The sequence below is a fragment of the Phyllobates terribilis genome, unplaced genomic scaffold (genome assembly GCF_046119375.1).
Source record: "Phyllobates terribilis strain yellow unplaced genomic scaffold, ASM4611937v1 Scaffold_12__6_contigs__length_324123572, whole genome shotgun sequence".
NCBI lineage: Eukaryota > Metazoa > Chordata > Amphibia > Anura > Dendrobatidae > Phyllobates > Phyllobates terribilis.
The window spans coordinates 254543330-254562731 of NW_027362772.1; the positions used below are offsets into that span (position 1 = coordinate 254543330).

Below are 19402 nucleotides of genomic sequence, written 5' to 3' on the forward strand. Positions count from 1 at the left end.
AAAACATTTCTCATCTATTCATCGAGGTGCCATAGACTTAGAATGGAGCTTCACCGAGCATGATCAAGCTCCATTCAACTCTTACCATGCTGCTGTCTGTGTTTTTTTCTAAATCTCAATTTTGGATGGTATGCATAAGTATTTCCAAATGTACAACCCTATACAAGCCTCTGGCAAACAGAAGCATAGGCCATTAAAGCCTAGTGTAAAGAAATATAATAAAAAAAAAAAAAAAATATATATATATGGTGTGGTCTAAGTTTACTCAATGTGACCATCCTGTTCTATCCAGTGAAAATAAGGTATGCCGAAGCATATGGTCCAACATGGCCGTCTGTGTACAACCAATATAGAATATATTCACTACCCTTATATTCACTACTGAATGGATACAAACTACACTTAATTCCATCATTCCTTACCCCATCCAGGATGCTTATTGTAATCACAATATTCCACCCCAGGAAGCAATGGATAAAAATAATATCCACATCCACAAGTCTCCATCATCTTGTGCTGGAAGCAGGACTGCAGACAAGTCTATAACATAAGAAAGAGTTAATGTTATAATATATATTGTATCTAACTAACATAATCCCCTAGTCTATATGTTAGTGATAACATTCTGTGGAGAGAATATATTCAGTTTTGTCAGTCCCCTTCCCCAGTAGGGCTCTCTGTCACGCTGGTAACTCGCACGCTTTCTCAGTACTGTTCTACTCACTGTGTTCACCGCTGTGCTGCTCCCAGTGTCAGACCATCATGCTGAACTGCCTCTTGCAGCACTCTCAGCACTGCTGCATCCTCATGTGGCTGGAGAGTCTCCACCCAGCTATAGGGATAGGCGGCCAGACTCTGCAGAGTTTTGTTTCCCTGGCCTATCTCCTGCCAGCAGGGGATATATTGGGCATCTCCTCACGCCACATCTTGCCTGAACTTAGGTTCCTAGTTTCAGTCCGTCTCTAGTAATCTGTCCATGTGCATGTTTGTTTTGACTATCCTGTTCCAAACCCAGCTTGTTCACTAGTTTTGTCTGACGTCTCCACTCCTGACCTTGGCTTCATATTTTGATCCTGTGCTGCCGGCCCCGACCTCAGACTGTCTGACCACATCTCTGTTGTTGCCCTCGGTGCTTCGTTTTTGTGCCTCTAACCATTCATTCAGCTGATGCAGATCTGAGGATTGCCCTCTAGTGGCACCTGGTGACTACAAAAATGGCCCAAGCCTATCCTCACCATCAGGGGCTCTAGTGAAGACCAGTTAGTCACTTAGTTACTCCTCTCCAGATGTAAACCCTGTCAGTGGAGTCATCACACTCTCAAACTAGGGTCAATTTCATTGGAAGCCAAAGGATTATCAGTGAGATTCTGGAGTGCGGCAACTGTTGGAATATACAACAGCTGCAGGCTTATGCTATAGATGGACTGTGTTGAACAGAGAGCAGATGGCACTGTGTTAATAGTTATAGTTTATTAATACTGTATTGTATGACCTCTCTGGTTTGTTTGTGTGTTCTTCCTGGTTATCCTCCATGTTGATCATGTAGATAATGGTTGCTCTCTTTTCCAAATAAAACTGTTCATTCTCCCATAATGTCCCTGTACTTATGACTCTGCTGAAAGTTGAAATCTGCAACAGGGACAATCTATAGTATTTGGACCTACAAATAGCCTAGAATTACCTGTTGTGTATAGGATGAATTGTACAGAAATTCAAAATCTAAGTTGCTTCCATCTGAGGTACATTCACTGTACGGTGATCCCAAGCGGGTGATCTGATCCTGTGACAAATTACAAAAGTTAATTATAATTACTGTTACCAGTATATTCATTGTAAAAAATAAGATAACAAATATATTACTTTTGAGATATTTAATGCACTATAAGCATGGGTAGTACGGAGGCCATGGTAATTAATGATTCAATAAAGTCGTGTATAATATTAACTACGCTTAATTTATTCCATATAATTTAAATGTGCATTGTTCTTGATCTTGAAGTCCATGGAGAAAATAAAACAAGTCAGGAGTGGACACTAAAAGAATAGGGCCCTGGGCAAGAACAGTACAGTATATTATGTCTCATTACCGCCTCATACCCCTGATGAAGCGAGTTAGGTGAAACATGTTGGGGAGGCTATGAGCAAATCTCTCTTTTAATTAGCAAATGCGATTCTGTGACTGACCTACGGTGCTATCTAATCTCGTGACTGATTAGAAAGAGACATATTACTTTACCAGGAAGGATTCAGAGGGTTAATATTTAACAAAGCAGAGATTACATATCCAAGGAAAGGTTTTCGCAATAAATCAAAGTTGGTGGTTTTAAATTTAGGAAATAAAATATTACTTATAAGTTTTTTGCATAGAATAAAAGTGAAGATTTAACTCATATTCTTTAGTGTAGGGATTTTTTGCTTTTGGCTCTCTTCATAGCGTCCTGCGCTGTATGGCATTTCCTCCGGCATCATTAACCAGAGTGCGCAGCACCCACTGGCTTATCCTGAATATGGGTCACCAATAAAAAAAAAATCCTACAACCCACTTAAGACTTGAAAGTTAATTGATTTTTAGCATAAACTTAGTTCAATTACTAACCTGTCTAATACTGATAGAAGTCTCGGTCCCCGGCCATATATCAAATCCTTCATGCTCTGCCAATGGGGATTGGTTAGGGTTGTGAATCATGACCTTAGCACCTGCTGCACTTGACAGAATGGGCATATTATCATTCTGGTCCGTTTTCAGCGTCAAGGTCAATCCTAAAGAAGAAAGCAACTATATAGGTTTTGCATGTTATGGTAATATGGCATTATTATATGGCTTCTCTGTCCTGTTAGTATCCCATCAGTGTCGGACTGGTCTTTCTTGGTTCCACCCTAAATCTATATAGAAAGGTGCATGTAACCTAACTCTGGTCTTCAATAAGGTCTAGTAAGTTGTACGTGAATCATCCCATAAGAAATAGACCCTAGTGGCAAATGACTGGCTCCAAAGTCACCTCCAAGTAGGGTTCTCTTCTGCTGGACCTTTTGGAGGCCCATTATTGAGTCTGTGATCCTCTAGTATTCGGGTGCTCCAATCCTGTAATTATGTCCATGTAGACTTTCTAGAAACACATACCAGACATCTTGCCAGGCTTGATTGTTGACCAAGGTTTGTTGTCATTCATGTTTCCTCCATTAACAGTAATGCAGGAGCCATAGGTCGGGTGGTGAAAATGTGAGTAATTACTACGGGGAAAAAAAAGATATAATACATTGATGAAAGAACAATTGTATGGCACAACACTCTTTTTCTAGGGGTTCTAACTATACATAAATTTTATGTTATTTATTTATATAGTGACAACCTATATTAAGGCCACGTGTCATGCGTCTGGGTTCAAACCCTTGATCCTGTGCTTTGTGGTCGGCTTCTCTGTCCGTCGAGCCACAGCAGACATACTTTTCTCCGGGTGTTTAGTTTCTGTTATCCTTGCTTCAGTCTTTTTATGGTGACATATTTTCATTTACTGATTTCTCAGCCCTATCACCTTTCGGGTGCGGCTTTATATACTTTCCCCTTGCTGGTATTTCCTGCTGGTTATAGTCTCATCTGGATGTTCAGCCATACTGCTGTATTTTAAGTCAGTCAGTGAAAGACCAGCTAGGGTTTATCTCTCTGCTGTTTATGTTATTTACCCTGCACCTGTCTTCTGTTTTTTTTTTTTAGGAAGTAGGCGGTATATTCTGTAACAGTACGTACTTAATGCTTTATTTTGTATTTCGTTGTTCGTTTGACTCACTCTGGGATCTCTTTCTATTTCAACACACTTTTCCTTCTGTAGGTAATTTGCACTCTGCTCTGCCCTCCTGTTCTTTAGGAGGAACGCGAAGTCCTTGACCGCCTTTCAGGATGCATAGGTCCGAGTTGCCATTGTCTAGTCTGTGGTTAAGGCTATCTCAGCTCACGCAGGAACCACTAGGGACAGCGGGGTCAGAATCTCTAGTCTGTACAGGAACCGTCAGAGTCAGTGGCAGTTTTTAGTGTGTTATCTGTTTTCCCGAGTGAGTTGCTACACTATCATAACACCACACAAGTTATACTATGAGCTTATCCAGTGTCGGTAATCTCTCACCATGTCTTTGCTATGCAATTTAGATCAGCATGATGTAAGGGGCAGAGAACCTGATTCCAGCAATGTATCACTTACTAGGCTGCTTGCTGCAGTTTTGATAGAATCACTGTTTTCTCTGCTGGAGATCTAGCAGTTCTCTGAATGCTCAGCTCTATATAACCCCGCCCATTCAAACAGTTGCCAATCAGTGGTGGGACGGGTTTATACAGAGCAGAGAGACTACATGTCACAAGACCACTAGTCCTGTAGTGATAATCTCCTGCTGATAAAACAGTGATTTTATTGAAACTACAACAAGCCGCCTAGTAAGTGATACTTTGCTGGAATCAGAGTCTCTGCCCCTACATCAGATTGCATAAAAAACCTGCTGACAGATTCCCTTTAAAACCAATATTTCCCTAAATACTAAAACAATGCTCACAGGTGGGAATTCACTTTAAAGGGCTACTATCTTCTATTACTAAAATGTGCATAGCATGACCCTTTAGGACCTCTACCAATCCTGAAAACAAAAGGAATGAAGCAATGGGGACCTGACTCTGCAAAAGACTGAAGTACAGTTCTCCAAATCCCTGCATAGTGGATGGCTGGGAGCGCTGCTTTCTTTACCATCCTCATTGTGAGGATTGTTTAGGTCCAGACCCCTAACAATCATAATACGAGGACATATCCTAGTGATATGTCATAACTTTCTATGATGGGAAAAAAACACTTCAATGTTGATTGTCCCCCATCACTACCAAGATATATTAAACCGAGCACTACTCCACCCTTACGTCATCCCAATCAGTCCTACCATGATGAACCTTTTGAGACAGAAATGGGAGTTGAAATTGATCTTGGGCATTAATATCCATAAAGAACAAATGAATGAATGAAAATGTACAAACACCGGCATTTTTCTTTATCTCATTCCTTGGAAACGCCATTCAGAGGAATGACGCTGACAGCTTATAAGGACAATGTAAGACTTCCAGTCTATAAAGAGATCTATGCGGCTATAAAGTTTCCTCACTCGCTTCTCACGGACAGGACAATAAAAGTTTGTCCTTTTATCTGATTGGACACGCACGCGGCTCACGTTCTCGTACAGATGAGCTTTCATGCCTCATAAACCCTTGGCGTATATCCTGCATGTGGGAATGAACGTGGACTGTGAACATAGCTAGTGTTGATCTATGTGTTTTACTGTTATACATGTGATTTATACTGAGATATTTGTTCCCGTCTACCAGTGTTGGACTGGGATGCCAAGGGCCCACCAGTAACCAACTCTAGGGCCCCACTTTTCGGCTACCTGCAAATGTGACATTATCCTCAATCACTAATTTATATAACAGTGAACTGGGCAGATTGTTACATGAATAAGATGCTGCCTTTGTCTGTACATAGTGCCAAGTACTGCTCATATAAGGGGATGGTGGCCCACCGGAGGATTCCCCTGTTCTCCAGTTGGCCAGTCCAAGCCTGCCGTCTACACACCACCGAGTAGAATATTAGGATCAATTTTTAGCCTTGCTTCTATGACTTACATGGCTAAGTACTCATGTGTTTTCAATGGGGAGAGGGAAGGGTTGCTATCAGATACCCGACGTCGTCTTGGTGGGTTTGTCCTACCTATTAGAGCCTTAAATGTGTTGTCCCCTTTCAGTTAATCTTCATCCCCAGGCGCAGTTTGGTATAAAAAACAAACTGTCCTTTAATCACGGTCCCCAGGTCCACCGATGAGCTTCCACCTCTGCTCCCGATGTCTGGCATTGACTGCAGCATTGACGTCACGTCAGCCAATCAGTGAGCTCAGCAGCACTGAGCGGGGCTATTCGTCTACACTGGAAGAGCCGCTGAGCTTACTGATTGGCTGTTAATGTGATGTCAGCGCCACAGCCAATGCCACACACCGAGAGCAGCGGCAAAGACTCACCGGTGGACCTGGGGACGGTGATTTCAGAACAGTTTTTTTTTTTACAAGATACTGAGCCCAGGGATGATAATTAACTGAAAGAGGAGAATTTGTGCCAACTGAAAGCTGAAAAGGCAGGCGCGAGCAAGGCGACCTACAAACCTGCATCAGTTACACCAGTTTTGTCAGGAGGAATAGGCCCAAATTCCGACCAACTGTTGTGAGAAGCTTGTGGAAGGATATCCCAAACGTTTCACCCAAGTCATTCAGTTTAAGGGCAATGGTACCAAATACTGATGAAATGTATGGAAACTTTTGACTTTGCAGTAAGTAATAAAAATGCCTTAAAATATTCTCTCTCTCTCATTATTCTGGCATTTGGCAAATATTAAAAATGATGGTAATCCTAATTGACCTAAAACGGGAAAGGTTTATTCTGATTTCATGTCAGATATTGAGAAAAACATGATATGTGTCTTTTTATATAGTGTATGTAAACTTCTGGTTTCAACTGTAAAAAAAATAATATATATATCTGGCAGTACAGTGGATCAGTGGTTAGCACTGTACTATATATATATGGAAATATGGTGGCTCAGTGGTTAGCACTGTACTATATATATATGGAAGTATGGTGGCTCAGTGGTTAGCACTGTACTATATATATATGGCAGTAAGGTGGCTCAGTGGTTAGCACTGTACTATATATATTTATGGCAGTTCGGTGGCTCAGTGGTTAGCACTGTACTAAGTATAATATATATCTGGCAGTACAGTGGATCAGTGGTTAGCACTGCACTATATATACATGGAAAAATGCTGGCTCAGTGGTTAGCACTGTGCTATGTATATGGTAGTATGGTGGCTCAGTGCTTAGCACTGTACTATATATATATATATATATATATATACAGTACAGACCAAAAGTTTGGACACACCTTCTCGTTTAAAGATTTTTCTGTATTTTCATGACTATGAAAATTGTACATTCACACTGAAGGCATCAAAACTATGAATTAACACTTGTGGAATTATATACTTAACAAAAAAGTGTGAAACAACTAAAAATATGTCTTATATTCTAGGTTCTTCCAAGTAGCCACCTTTTGCTTTGATGACTGCTTTGCACACTCTTGCCATTCTCTTCATGAGCTTCAAGAGGTAGTCACCAGAAATGGTTTTCACTTCACAGGTGTGCCCTGTCAGGTTTAACAAGTGGGATTTCTTGCCTTATAAATGGGGTTGGGACCATCAGTTGTGTTGTGCAGAAGTCTTGTGGATACACAGCTGATAGTTCTACTGTATAGACTGTTAGAATTTGTACTATGGCAAGAAAAAAGCAGCTAAGTAAAGAAAAACAAGTGGCCATCATTACTTTAAGAAATGAAGGTCAGTCAGTCTGAAAAATTGGGAAAACTTCGAAAGTGTCCCCAAGTGCAGTTGCAAAAACCATCAAGCGCTACAAAGAAACTGGATCACATGAGGACCGCCCCAGGAAAGGAAGACCAAGAGTCACCTCTGCTTCTGAGGATAAGTTTATCCGAGTCACCAGCCTCAGAAATCGCAGGTTAACAGCAGCTCAGATTAGAGACCAGGTCAATGCCACACAGAGTTCTAGCAGCAGACACATCTCTTCAACAACTGTGAAGAGGAGACTTTGTCCAGCAGGCCTTCATGGTAAAATAGCTGCTAGGAAACCACTGCTAAGGACAGGCAACAAGCAGAAGAGACTTGTTTGGGCTAAAGAACACAAGGAATGGACATTAGACCAGTGGAAATCTGTGCTTTGGTCTGATGAGTCCAAATTTGAGATCTTTGGTTCCAACCACCGTGTCTTTGTGCGACGCAGAAAAGGTGAACGGATGGACTCTACATGCCTGGTTCCCACCGTGAAGCATGGAGGAGGAGGTGTGATGGTGTGGGGGTGCTTTGCTGGTGACATTGTTGGGGATTTATTCAAAATTGAAGGCATACTGAACCAGCATGGCTACCACAGCATCTTGCAGCGGCATGCTATTCCATCTGGTTTGCGTTTAGTTGGACCGTCATTTATTTTTCAACAGGGCAATGACCCCAAACACACCTCCAGGCTGTGTAAGGGCTATTTGACCAAGTAGGAGAGTGATGGGGTGCTACGCCAGATGACCTGGCCTCCACAGTCACCAGACCTGAACCCAATCGAGATGGTTTGGGGGTGAGCTGGACCGCAGAGTGAAGGTAAAAGGGCCAACAAGTGCTAAGCATCTCTGGGAACTCCTTCAAGATTGTTGGAAGACCATTTCCGGTGACTACCTCTTGAAGCTCATCAAGAGAATGGCAAGAGTGTGCAAAGCAGTCATCAAAGCAAAAGGTGGCTACTTTGAAGAACCTAGAATATAAGACATATTTTCTGTTGTTTCACACTTTTTTGTTAAGTATATAATTCCACATGTGTTAATTCATAGTTTTGATGCATTCAGTGTGAATGTACAATTTTCATAGTCATGAAAATACAGAAAAATCTTAAAATGAGAAGGTGTGTCCAAACTTTTGGTCTGTACTGTATATATATATATATATATATATATATATATATATATATATATATATATATATGGCAGTACGGTGGCTCAGTGGTTAGCACTGTACTATGTATAGGACAGGACGGCGGCTCAGTGGTTAGCACTTTTGGGATCCTGGGTTCAAATCCCACTAAGAAGAACATCTGCAAGGAGTTTGTATGTTCTCCCCGTGTTTGCGTGGGTTTCCTCTGGGTTCTCCAGTTTCCTCCAACACTGCAAAGACATACTGATAGAGAATGTAGATTGTGAGCCCCAATGGGGACAGCGATGATAATGTCTGTAAAGTGCTGTGGAATTTGATGGCGCTATGTAAGCAAAGCATAATAATAAAAAAATCATCTTGATAAGCAAAGCTATTAAGAAATAATACAAAAAAAGAGTTAAAAAAAGAAAGACAAGTTAAAAAAATAGTGCAAAACTTATAGAGAATAAGGTGCAAATAAAAAAAAACACTAAGAAAGAGCAAATTACTGCAGAAAAGAGAAGAAATAGCAATGGTAAATATGCAGGGAATTTGGAGCTCTGTTTTGGACAAACAGGGCATCAACCGCTCCAAAAACACTTAATTTTTCAAGATAAAAATAACATTGTTTTAAAAAGTTGAGATTGGCGATACATTACAAGTAACTGTAGCAAACTCTTTATATCAAATCTACTAATTATCAAATCTACTACTTTCATATAAGAACATCCTAATCTTTATATATAAGTATTTTGGGAACAAACCTAGTGCACATGACTCCATTAAAGTCACAGGTCAAAATAAACTTCCGCAACAAGTTATCCGGTATTTCAAGGACCAAAGGTATTTTAGACATGATGTTCATAAAATGGAACTTGTACCACTCGTGAAATGCATCCACTCCCGACCAGAAGGAGCGGTTGTAGCAATCTTTACCAGCAGAGTCACACTATAAAAGGAGAGCAGACAGGTTATATGGCAGGCAGAGACATTGTTTTATGTGTTCTAGCTCAAGGTTTTGTCAATTTGTACATTATTATGCATCACAAAGGTTGAATGTTCTTCAAATCATCAGTTTGAATCCTTCATTTAAAGAGTAGCTGTCATTTTAATTTTTATTTCCAAAATAAAAATTACACATGAAAATAAGCAACTTTATGATATGTCATCAGAGAAATCTGCTTCTTTTCTCCTCGTGGATTAATTGTTCACTCTCAAGTTATGGGTAAAATCTGTAAAAACAGATTTTCTCAGTACCGAGATAGGAGATGAAAGTTGGTGCCCATAAAGTTCTATTGAGGACTGTAACTACCATTTAAGGGGAACTTGCAGCAGAAATTATGTATCTGCCTATAGCTGCTACCTTTTCCTCCCCTTCCACTGTTCATAGCATTTTACAAACTCCAACTATCATCTCCGATTGAGAAAGGAGGAGCTAGACGCAGTTACAGACATTCTGCTGCAAGTTCTCCTGAAATGAAGAGAGGGAGGAGGAGCTAGAGGCAGACACAGACATTCTACTGCAAGTTTTCCTGAAATGAAGGGAGGGAGGAGGAGCTAGAGGCAGACACAGACATTCTACTGCAAGTTCTCCTGAAATGAGGGGAGGGAGGAGGAGCTAGAGGCAGACACAGACATTCTGCTGCAAGTTCTCCTGAAATGAAGGGAGGGAGAAGAAGCTAGAGGCAGACACAGACATTCTACTGCAAGTTTTCCTGAAATGAAGGGAGGGAGGAGTAGCTAGAGGCAGACACAGACATTCTACTGCAAGTTTTCCTGAAATGAAGGGAGGGAGGAGGAGCTAGAGGCAGACACAGACATTCTACTGCAAGTTCTCCTGAAATGAGGGGAGGGAGGAGGAGCTAGAGGCAGACACAGACATTCTGCTGCAAGTTCTCCTGAAATGAGGGGAAGTAGGAGGAGCTAGAGGTAGACAGACATTCTGCTGCAAGTTCTCCTGAAATGAAGGGAGGGAGGAGGAGCTAGAGGTAGACAGACATTCTGCTGCAAGTTCTCCTGAAATGAGGGGAGGGAGGAGGAGCTAGAGGTAGGCACAGACTTTCTGCTGCAAGTTCTCCTACAATAAGGGGAGTAAGGAGGAGCTAGAGGCAGCCACAGACATTCTGCTGCAAGTTCTCCTAAAATTAGGGGAGGGAGGAGGAGCTAGAGGCAGCCACAGACATTTTGATGCAAGTTGTCCTGAAACTACAGTTACAGTTCTCCATAGAACTTTATGAGCACCAACTGTCATCTCCTATCTCAGTTACGGGAAAATCTGTATTCACTGAAGACAGATTTTACCCATGAATTGAGAATTTTGAGAACGAAAGATCAGTCCAGGAGGAGAAAGAAACAGATTTCTCTAATATAATATATTACAAAGTTTCTTATTTTCATGTGTACTATTGATTTCTGAAATAACAATTAAAACAACTGTTACTCTTTAAAGAAGTTGTATTAGATTAAAAACTATGAGTGCCTTCTTCTGGTTACAGCACCACTCTTATCCATGGGCTGTGCGTGGTATTGCAGCTGAATTCGACTAGACTGGAATACCACATACTTCCAGATTGGAGATATTAAAAAAAAATAAGCTGTTTTCTCTAAAGTTTCAAAAGAGCATCCAAAATATAGAAACAAAAGCAGAACAGATAAGAAATGTAAATTTGCTACCGTTTTCCTGCCAATTCTCTTTAGCATGTAGACCAGGAGACTTTGGTAGACCTAACGCCACTTTTATTATATTTCCATTTGGAAACTTTAGACTGATGAAATAAGTAAATATCATTCAATATTTCGGAAATCTAATAAACTACATATCACACACTGCCCATATACAAGAATAGAAGGTTTCTGAAGTAAAGCAGACATTTTTTAATCTCATATCATTTTAATATATTTTGTTTTATTATTGCCCATTTGGAAAAATGGACAAAATAAGGGAACTGATGAGACAAGTGCCATCTTCTAGATATGTCTTTGCTCTACTTCCATGGCAAATACAATGTCCCTGATTACTTTTAACACCATATACTTATTTTATCCAAATGTTATCACTTTCTCCAATTCTGCCTGTTAATGTGATAAAATTACAATTGGAATTAAGAATGTTAATTGGGTAAAAAATGCAAAGTGCTTGTAAAATTCACCAACTTTGCAATTTACCTCTTATTAAAGCTCCTCTTTATTCTCAGGAATGTAGGGAGTTTACTGCTTGCTGCCTAAGTTATTGGCCACCTCTTCAGTCTATCAGAGGTGGCCAGTTTCCTAGGCAAGGAGCATGCATTTGCAAGCTCTATGTTTTAGAGCTTGCAAGTGTTGCACTAAAAATGGCTGCATCACTGGAAATGCCCAGCTCAGCTCCAGTGCTCCTGCATCAATGGAGAGTACACAATTTGGACCAGTGGCAAAACCATGCCACTGGACTGAGACGTCAATTTTCAGGAGTTCACTGCCCCCAGCAAGTGGAAGTCGGAAGGAAGAGGAGCACTGCACTCCTATAGAAAGAAGATGAGAATAACCCTTTAAAGCTGGGATCACCTCTCCATTGGAGGCTCAGTCTCAAATTTTGACATTTTTATTGAAAAACATAGCACAGCATGTAGTTCTATTTTTTCTTTTTTTGATAAAATGAGGAACACCATGATGTAACCCCTACTGACCCCATTACATCTATAGCATTCCTAAGATCCATCAAACGACGTAAGCAAGATGAAGAACACAATTATGGACTCCCGACTGACCACATTATAGTCAATGGAATCTTCAAGGTGACCTTGAGGTCCATCAAATAACAGATCAGACCTATTCGGTGTTTGTTTCTGGATAACCGGAAACATTTAGTGCATTTATGAACCCAGGCTAATCTAGGTAACTGGTCTGATATTAGAGATAAACTGCTGTTTGTTTCCAAAGACAACCAGAAAAGTGTACAAAAACAGTGAAATGATGGATTTGGTAAGTTACTCAACATTCAGCACAGCTCAACTTATTCCACTTTCAATGTCTGAGTCTGGTAATAATCTAATGAGCAGATATAACATGGTCTTTTACCAGCTGAAATCCCACTTTTTGCCTCCTCCCTGTAGCATTTTCTATCCCACCGTCAATATTGATTTGGAACAGAGTGATCCTCGTGTCTAAATGAAAACTCCCATTGCTTTTAATATCCGTATTATTCATGATGTCTTGAAGATTAACAATATCGGTGTCCTTCTGTAAATCCAGAGAAGCATTGTAACCGTACAAGGTGCTCAGTGTTTCTTCAGCCATATGATCCAGCTGGTTAAGATACTCATTAACTTGGCCAAACCTAGAAGAAGACATTATACATCTGCTCAGAGACAAACATGCCACAATATTTCGATCTATAAAAGCTCTTAAGGATATGCTGGCCCCCCGAGAGCAAAAGATACCAAACATGGCACTGCTGAGGCTATCCACCAACACATTTTCAAGGGAACCTGACTGGTCCCCCGTGTCTTCCAAACCACCAAAGAGGACCAGAACTCTAGCGCCACCTACAGGAAGTAGCAATCCTAAAAGTCAATAGTGACCCTTTAACGAGCCTTATCACATGACTTAAGATATAAGCCAGAACCAAAAACTCAATTTGCAGACAGTGTGCAGAAATGGTACCCACTTAGATACCGGTCTGACGCTTCACACTCAGCCAAGCCAGAACTCATACTCAGGGGTGGATTAAGAGTAGCAAGGGCCCCGGGCAGTTTAGAAGGCACGGTCCCCCCCCACACACACCTGATTTATCACGTGACATGTCACATGATCCAGTGTGATAGATCATGTGATAGTTCACGTGAAATTAATTTGGCACAATATTAGTTATAATATTTTTTTTTAGGCTGTGTGCCCACTATGCGTTTTTTAAGCGTTTCCGCAGCGGCAATTCCGCTGCAGAAACGCGTAAAAAACGCTTGGTAGAAGGTTTGCCATGTTCCCCAATGATAATCAGCACGTACTGGGCACATGCTGCAGAAAAATCATTGCGGAAAAATCTGCAGCATTTACAATTATTTTGCGGAAGCGCGGCGTTTTCGCCGCCATTGACTTGCATTAGAACGCATGGATGCGGAATCCATGCGTTTCAATGTGCGGATGGTACCCGGGTGTGGAGGACAGGAGACTCTCCTCCGGACCCGGGTACCATAGAACCTGTAAAAAAAGAATAAAATAAAAAATAAATATTATACTTACCTTCTGATGGCCCCCGGTGTCTTTACCCGATGCGTCCTGGCTTGCCGGCAACTCGCGATGGTCTGAAAAGGACCTGCCGTGACGTCATTTAGTCATGTGACGGGTCACGCGACCGCTGACGTCGGCAGGCCATCAGAAGGCAAGTATATATTTTTTATTTTTTACCATTCTTTTACGGTCACACTATATAAATCCATGCTGGTTGCATGGATTTATATAGTGTAACCAAGTTGTCAAGCACTTTCCAAGTGATGCTAAAATCGCTTGGAAAGCGCTTGTCAACCCGCATGCGGAAATGCAAGTGAAGAACGCTTCACATCCGCATGTCCCTGGCAGTAAAACGCATGTACAATCCGCATGTACAATCCGCATGCGTTTTTTTCTGCCAGGGAGATGCAGAAACGCTCAAAAAAAATCCGGAACATTTCTGTATCGTGGGCACATAGCCTTACATTAATTGTATGACTCAATATTGAGCACACGTAGCCATCTATACACAGCGGGAGGCTGCACGGTGCCATCTATACACAGCGGGAGGCCACACATAGCCATCTATACACAGCGGGTGGCCGCACGTAGCCATCTATACACAACGGGAGGCCGCACGTAGCCATCTATACACAGCGGGAGGCCGCACGGCGCCATCTATACACAGCAAGAGGCCGCACGTAGCCATCTACACACAGCAGGAGGCCGCATGGCGCCATCTATACACAGCGGGAGGCTGCACGGCGCCCCCCCCAGAGACAGCAGGAGGCCGCGCGGCGCCATCTATACTCAGCAGGAGGCCGCACGTAGCCATCTATACACAGAAGGAGGCTGCGCGGCGCCATCTATACACAGCAGGGGGCCGCACGGCACCATCTATACACAGCACAGGAGGCCGCACGGCGCCATCTATACACAGCAGGAGGCCGCACGGCGCCATCTATACATAGTGGGAGGCTGCACGGCGCCCCCCTAGAGACAGCAGGAGGCCGCACGGCGCCAACTATACTCAGCAGGAGGCCGCACGCAGTCACACATGCAGTCACGCACACACACAAACATATACAGACATATACATACACTCATAAACATATTTGAAACATAAAAATACATATAAACAGACATCACAGAATGATATCTGCCTACACACACATACACACACATACACATACACACAGACTCACCATCCCCCGGCTCCATTCCTCCTGCCTGCTCTGACTTCTCCGTTGCAGCAGTGCAGGCCGGGCGCGCACTGCGCGCACAAGGCCGTGTCTCCTAGCAGTGACTTGGCAGGGCCAGCACAGGGAAGTTAACTGCTGCAGTGCTGGCCCGGCTGATGAAGAAGTAGCGGCCGTGTGCTGCTGCTGGGGGAGCGGTCCGGGGCCCCCCCTCCTGCCTCTGCTACCTGCCTGTGCCCGCACATATAATGAGGGCAATCTGGCATTAGACTGTCACGCTGTCTCTGTGTACTGGAGGTAGGGGGCCTAAGCTGACCCTAAGCTGGGGCCCTGACTAATCCCTCTACCTGGAGATACTGTTAAAGGTACAGAGGTCCAGGCCGCCAGCGTAACCCCTACCTCCTGAAGATCCCTGCACCTAAGTAATCTAGTCCTGAGAAGGACCCCGATCACAACAAAAGGGGACAGGTAATAATATGCCCACACTCAGTACTTAGACGAACGAGACAGTACAAAGGTAAAACCAAAACCACCTTGCATACAAAAACTACACAACTACAACAGAGGGAACACCAACGGGAAAGGAGATAAATGATAAAGCGAGGAAGGGAAAAAACACTCCAAATACACTTAGCTCTGAAACTCCAAACACCACGATCCGCTCTGTTAGTCTGCATGAAATGCTTTCACCGACAACTTCCCTAACAGACCGGCAGGCATTTGAAGGAGTCCCACTACAGCAGCATTGATTGCAGCTGGGCGAGGCTGGACCTGTCTAGCACAGAGAGCGAGAGAGTTAACTCCCTCACTGCTGAAAAACACAAAGCACCAAAAACTCAGCTGCGAGAAGTCAGGCTGTGTAATCGTGACGATCTTCGTGGCGACACACCCGTGACATAGACACCCCGCCCAGAGCCGCGGGCCCCCTGCGGTAGCCCGGATTGCCCTCATTATAATCCGCCTATGCTCATACTTTGCACTGACAAGGGGCAATACCCCGAAACACAGTGTCTGCAAATTGAGTTTCTGGTTCTGACTTATATCCTAAGTCATGTGATAAGGCTTGTTAAAGGGTCACTATTGACTTTTAGGATTGCTACTTCCTGTAGGTGGCGCTAGAGTTCTGGTCCTCTTCCTCTCTGAAGAGACAATTTGCATATTTCCCAGAGGAGCATTGTGGCTTTAAAAGTCTCCCCACTGTGACATGCTTTAAGTGTCGCTCTCTGCAAGGAGAAATGTTACCCCTTAGACTCCAAACCACCAACATTCATATATTCCTTTCTAAATACCTTTATACATATACGTTTAACAGATCTTAAGATATAAGAACCTTATTCATTACCCAGAGGAGCAAAAGTGTCAAAAAGGACATCAAGCATGGGTCATGCTCAACCCATTGATGCTTGACATTCACCCATGCATTAATGTCGATCATTGGTGGTCCTAACAACAAGACAGTCTATTTTCAGGGGACTCTCATAACAAAATACGTAAGACTTGGCATTCTGCTTAAGAACAGTCACAGCACAATCTTCGGACTTAGAGCCCAAGGGCAACCACAGTCTTCCAATGACATAAACCGAGGCTAGTCACGGCAATTGCAGGTTTTTTTTAATATTTGCAGAATTGAAATGGACCCCCTAACTTCCCACTGCTGCCTCCTCTGCAGTATATAATATATGTATTAATATGGCTTTGTCTTATCGTATATAGTAGACATATTACTAGCTGCGAGCATGGACCCATATTAGTATATTTAGTTTAGTTTACACTAGGATTTTAGGAATTTGTTCTTCTTTTGGTGGTTCCCCAAAAATTATATTGTCCCAAATGTAACATGTGAGGTTTATGGGTTTACATTGTATGTCTAATCTCCTAATCTTCCACCCTATTATCCTGTTAATTTGTAGAAATAGTGACTTACATACCTGTAAGGGTTAAGATTGCATACGGTGACGGCAGGAAAGATATTTTTTCTTGTTTGTAGTAGAATGGTTAAACTAGTTGGATAGGACCAATACTGATGGAAAGTGTCTCCAAACTGCCAGTACATCATCCCGAAGGCGCAAATGTAAAGGAAGATCCAAAAGCCGGTCTTCATTTTATTCCTCCTGGAGCAGTTCATTCGGATGGTGCCATGGATAGTGGTGTTATCGCAGAAGAACTCAAATAAATCGTTGAAGGATTCATAAAAGTCAATCCAGCCTTCTTGAGTTTTTTCTGCCTCTGTAGACTCCATATTGAAATGACACTGGCATAAAGAATATAAAGACACAATTTATCCCCATCCTTGTCATGGTAATGCTTAAGACACTGTCATTACTACCTCTTGTAGACAATCCACAGTCTGACTGCTCTAACTGTAAAGAACCCTTTCCTATTTAGATGCCAGAATTGCCTATACTTCACATGTAATGAGTGCCCCCTGGTTCTTGGAAGGAGTAAGTCATGTGCCAGTCCGTTGTATTAACCAACACACATGTATATATACGTATAAATGAGATCTCCTCTGAGGCATCTCTTTTCTAAGCCAAACAAGCCCAAATTTTCTAACCTCTCATTATAAGAAAGACCTTCCATCCCTTGTAATAGTCTAGTTGCCACCTCTGGACTGACTCTATCTTTCCAATATCGTTTTTAAAATATTTAATATGTGGCCTTATAAGTGATTTATAGGGGGTAAAATGACACTGGGATCACAGCATTTTAATCTTTCTTCTTATCCACCTTAAAATTGTATTTGCTTTTGCAGCTGCTGTCTGACACCGAGTACAGCTGCCTAACTTACTTGTAACCCGAATACCCAAATCCTTCCGTTCTGTAATCCCGAGTATATTCCCACGCAATGTATATGTAGCAATACAATTACTGCAGCCACGGAGCATTATTAATAATAAACAACAAAGACTTTTTCTGAATTTCTACATGCTATCTAAAATGCAGAAAAATTTTCATCTAATTCATAAATACAGTATAATGAAAAAATCAATAAATCTTACCATTTCTAAAAAAATGTTTTAGATCATTGACAGATCTAAATAGTGAGCTATCAAATTATCTGACGTTAAAGTTCCTTGTTGGAAAATGTATGTGAACCCTCCAGAATTATCAAAGAGTTAAACCAGTTTTGCAAAATGTATCTATATCTATCTATGTATCTATCTGTATGTAGTATGTATATACTTGACATGTACACATACTGTATATGTCTATATATACATACACAGTGGGTGAAATAAGTATTGAAAACGTCACCAATTTTTTAAGTAAATATATTTCTAAAGGTGCTATTGGCATGAAATTCTCAACCCATTCAATTCACACAGGCAAAGAAATCAAACCATAGATGTCCATAAATTAAGTTATGTGTAATAATTAGAAATGACACAGGGAAACAGTATTGAACACGTGAAGAAAGAGAGGTGCAAAAAGCCATGAAAAGTCCTGACACCAGCTAATTAGAAAGCATCCTGCCTATCCTCTTACCTAGGTCTGTGCACCAGCAGAGCTTCTATGTCAGGAGACTGCCGCACAATGCAGCTGTGATCACCTTTATACACAAGGCTGGAGGATGTTCCCTACACAGAGGAAGTGGCAGGAAAGTGTGAATAAGTGAATGTTAATAATGCACACATTGTGCTTCCATGGAAATATACTAATAAATCATTGTCATTGCAGCAAGGAGACAAGATTATGCAGCAGTAATGTAAAGCATTATCTTTGTTACATAGAATCCTAGTAATCTATTATATATATATATAAAGTCATGGCCGAAAGTGTTGGCACCATTGAAATTGTTACAGAAAATGAAGTATTTCTCCCAGAAAATTATTGCAATTACACCTGTTTTGTTATACACATGTTTATTTCCTTTGTGTGTATTGGAACAACACAAAAAATTGGACATAATTTCACACAAAACCCCAAAAATGGGCCAGACAAAATTGTTGGCACCCTCGACTTAATATTTGGTTGCACACCCTCTTTGGAATAAATAACTGCAATCAATCGCTTCCTATAATCATCAACAAGCTTCTTACATCTCAACTGGAATTTTGGCGCACTCTTCTATTGCAAACTGCTCCAGGTCTCTCATATTTGAAGGCCGCCTTCTCCCAACTGCAATTTTAAGATCTCTCCACAGGTGTTCAATGGTATTTAGACCAGGACTCTTTGATGCAACTTCAGGACTCTCCAGGGCTTTGTTTCCATCCATTTCAGGGTGCTTCTTGAAGTATGTTTGGGTCATGGTACTGCTGGAAGACCCATGACCTAGGACACAAACCCAGCTTTCTGACACTGGGCACTACATTGCAACCCAAAATCCTTTGGTAATCTTCAGATTTCATGATACCTTGCACAAAGTCAAGGCACCCAGTGCCAGAGGCATCAAAACAACCCCAAAACATCTTTGAACCTCCACCATATTTTACTGTAGGTACTGTGTTCTTCTCTATCTTGGTATATCTTGGTCTCATCTG

At 41.8% G+C, this 19402-nt stretch overlaps 1 protein-coding gene across 1 annotated transcript in view; it reads right to left on the reverse strand.

The window, feature by feature from the left end:
* The window catches only part of SCNN1D (sodium channel epithelial 1 subunit delta), a 31277-nt gene extending 12746 nt beyond the window's left edge, over nt 1-18531 (reverse strand). Inside the window, exons 1-8 of the mRNA XM_073656862.1 lie at nt 18408-18531; nt 16850-17172; nt 12595-12853; nt 9306-9490; nt 3122-3231; nt 2597-2760; nt 1682-1780; nt 423-540 (exon numbers count right to left, since the gene is read on the reverse strand). Of these exons, the coding sequence (XP_073512963.1) occupies nt 423-540; nt 1682-1780; nt 2597-2760; nt 3122-3231; nt 9306-9490; nt 12595-12853; nt 16850-17160 (1246 nt within the window). The 5' untranslated portion in view covers nt 17161-17172; nt 18408-18531. The remainder of the gene's footprint in view (nt 1-422; nt 541-1681; nt 1781-2596; nt 2761-3121; nt 3232-9305; nt 9491-12594; nt 12854-16849; nt 17173-18407) is intronic.
* Between the last annotated feature and the right edge of the window lie 871 nt (nt 18532-19402).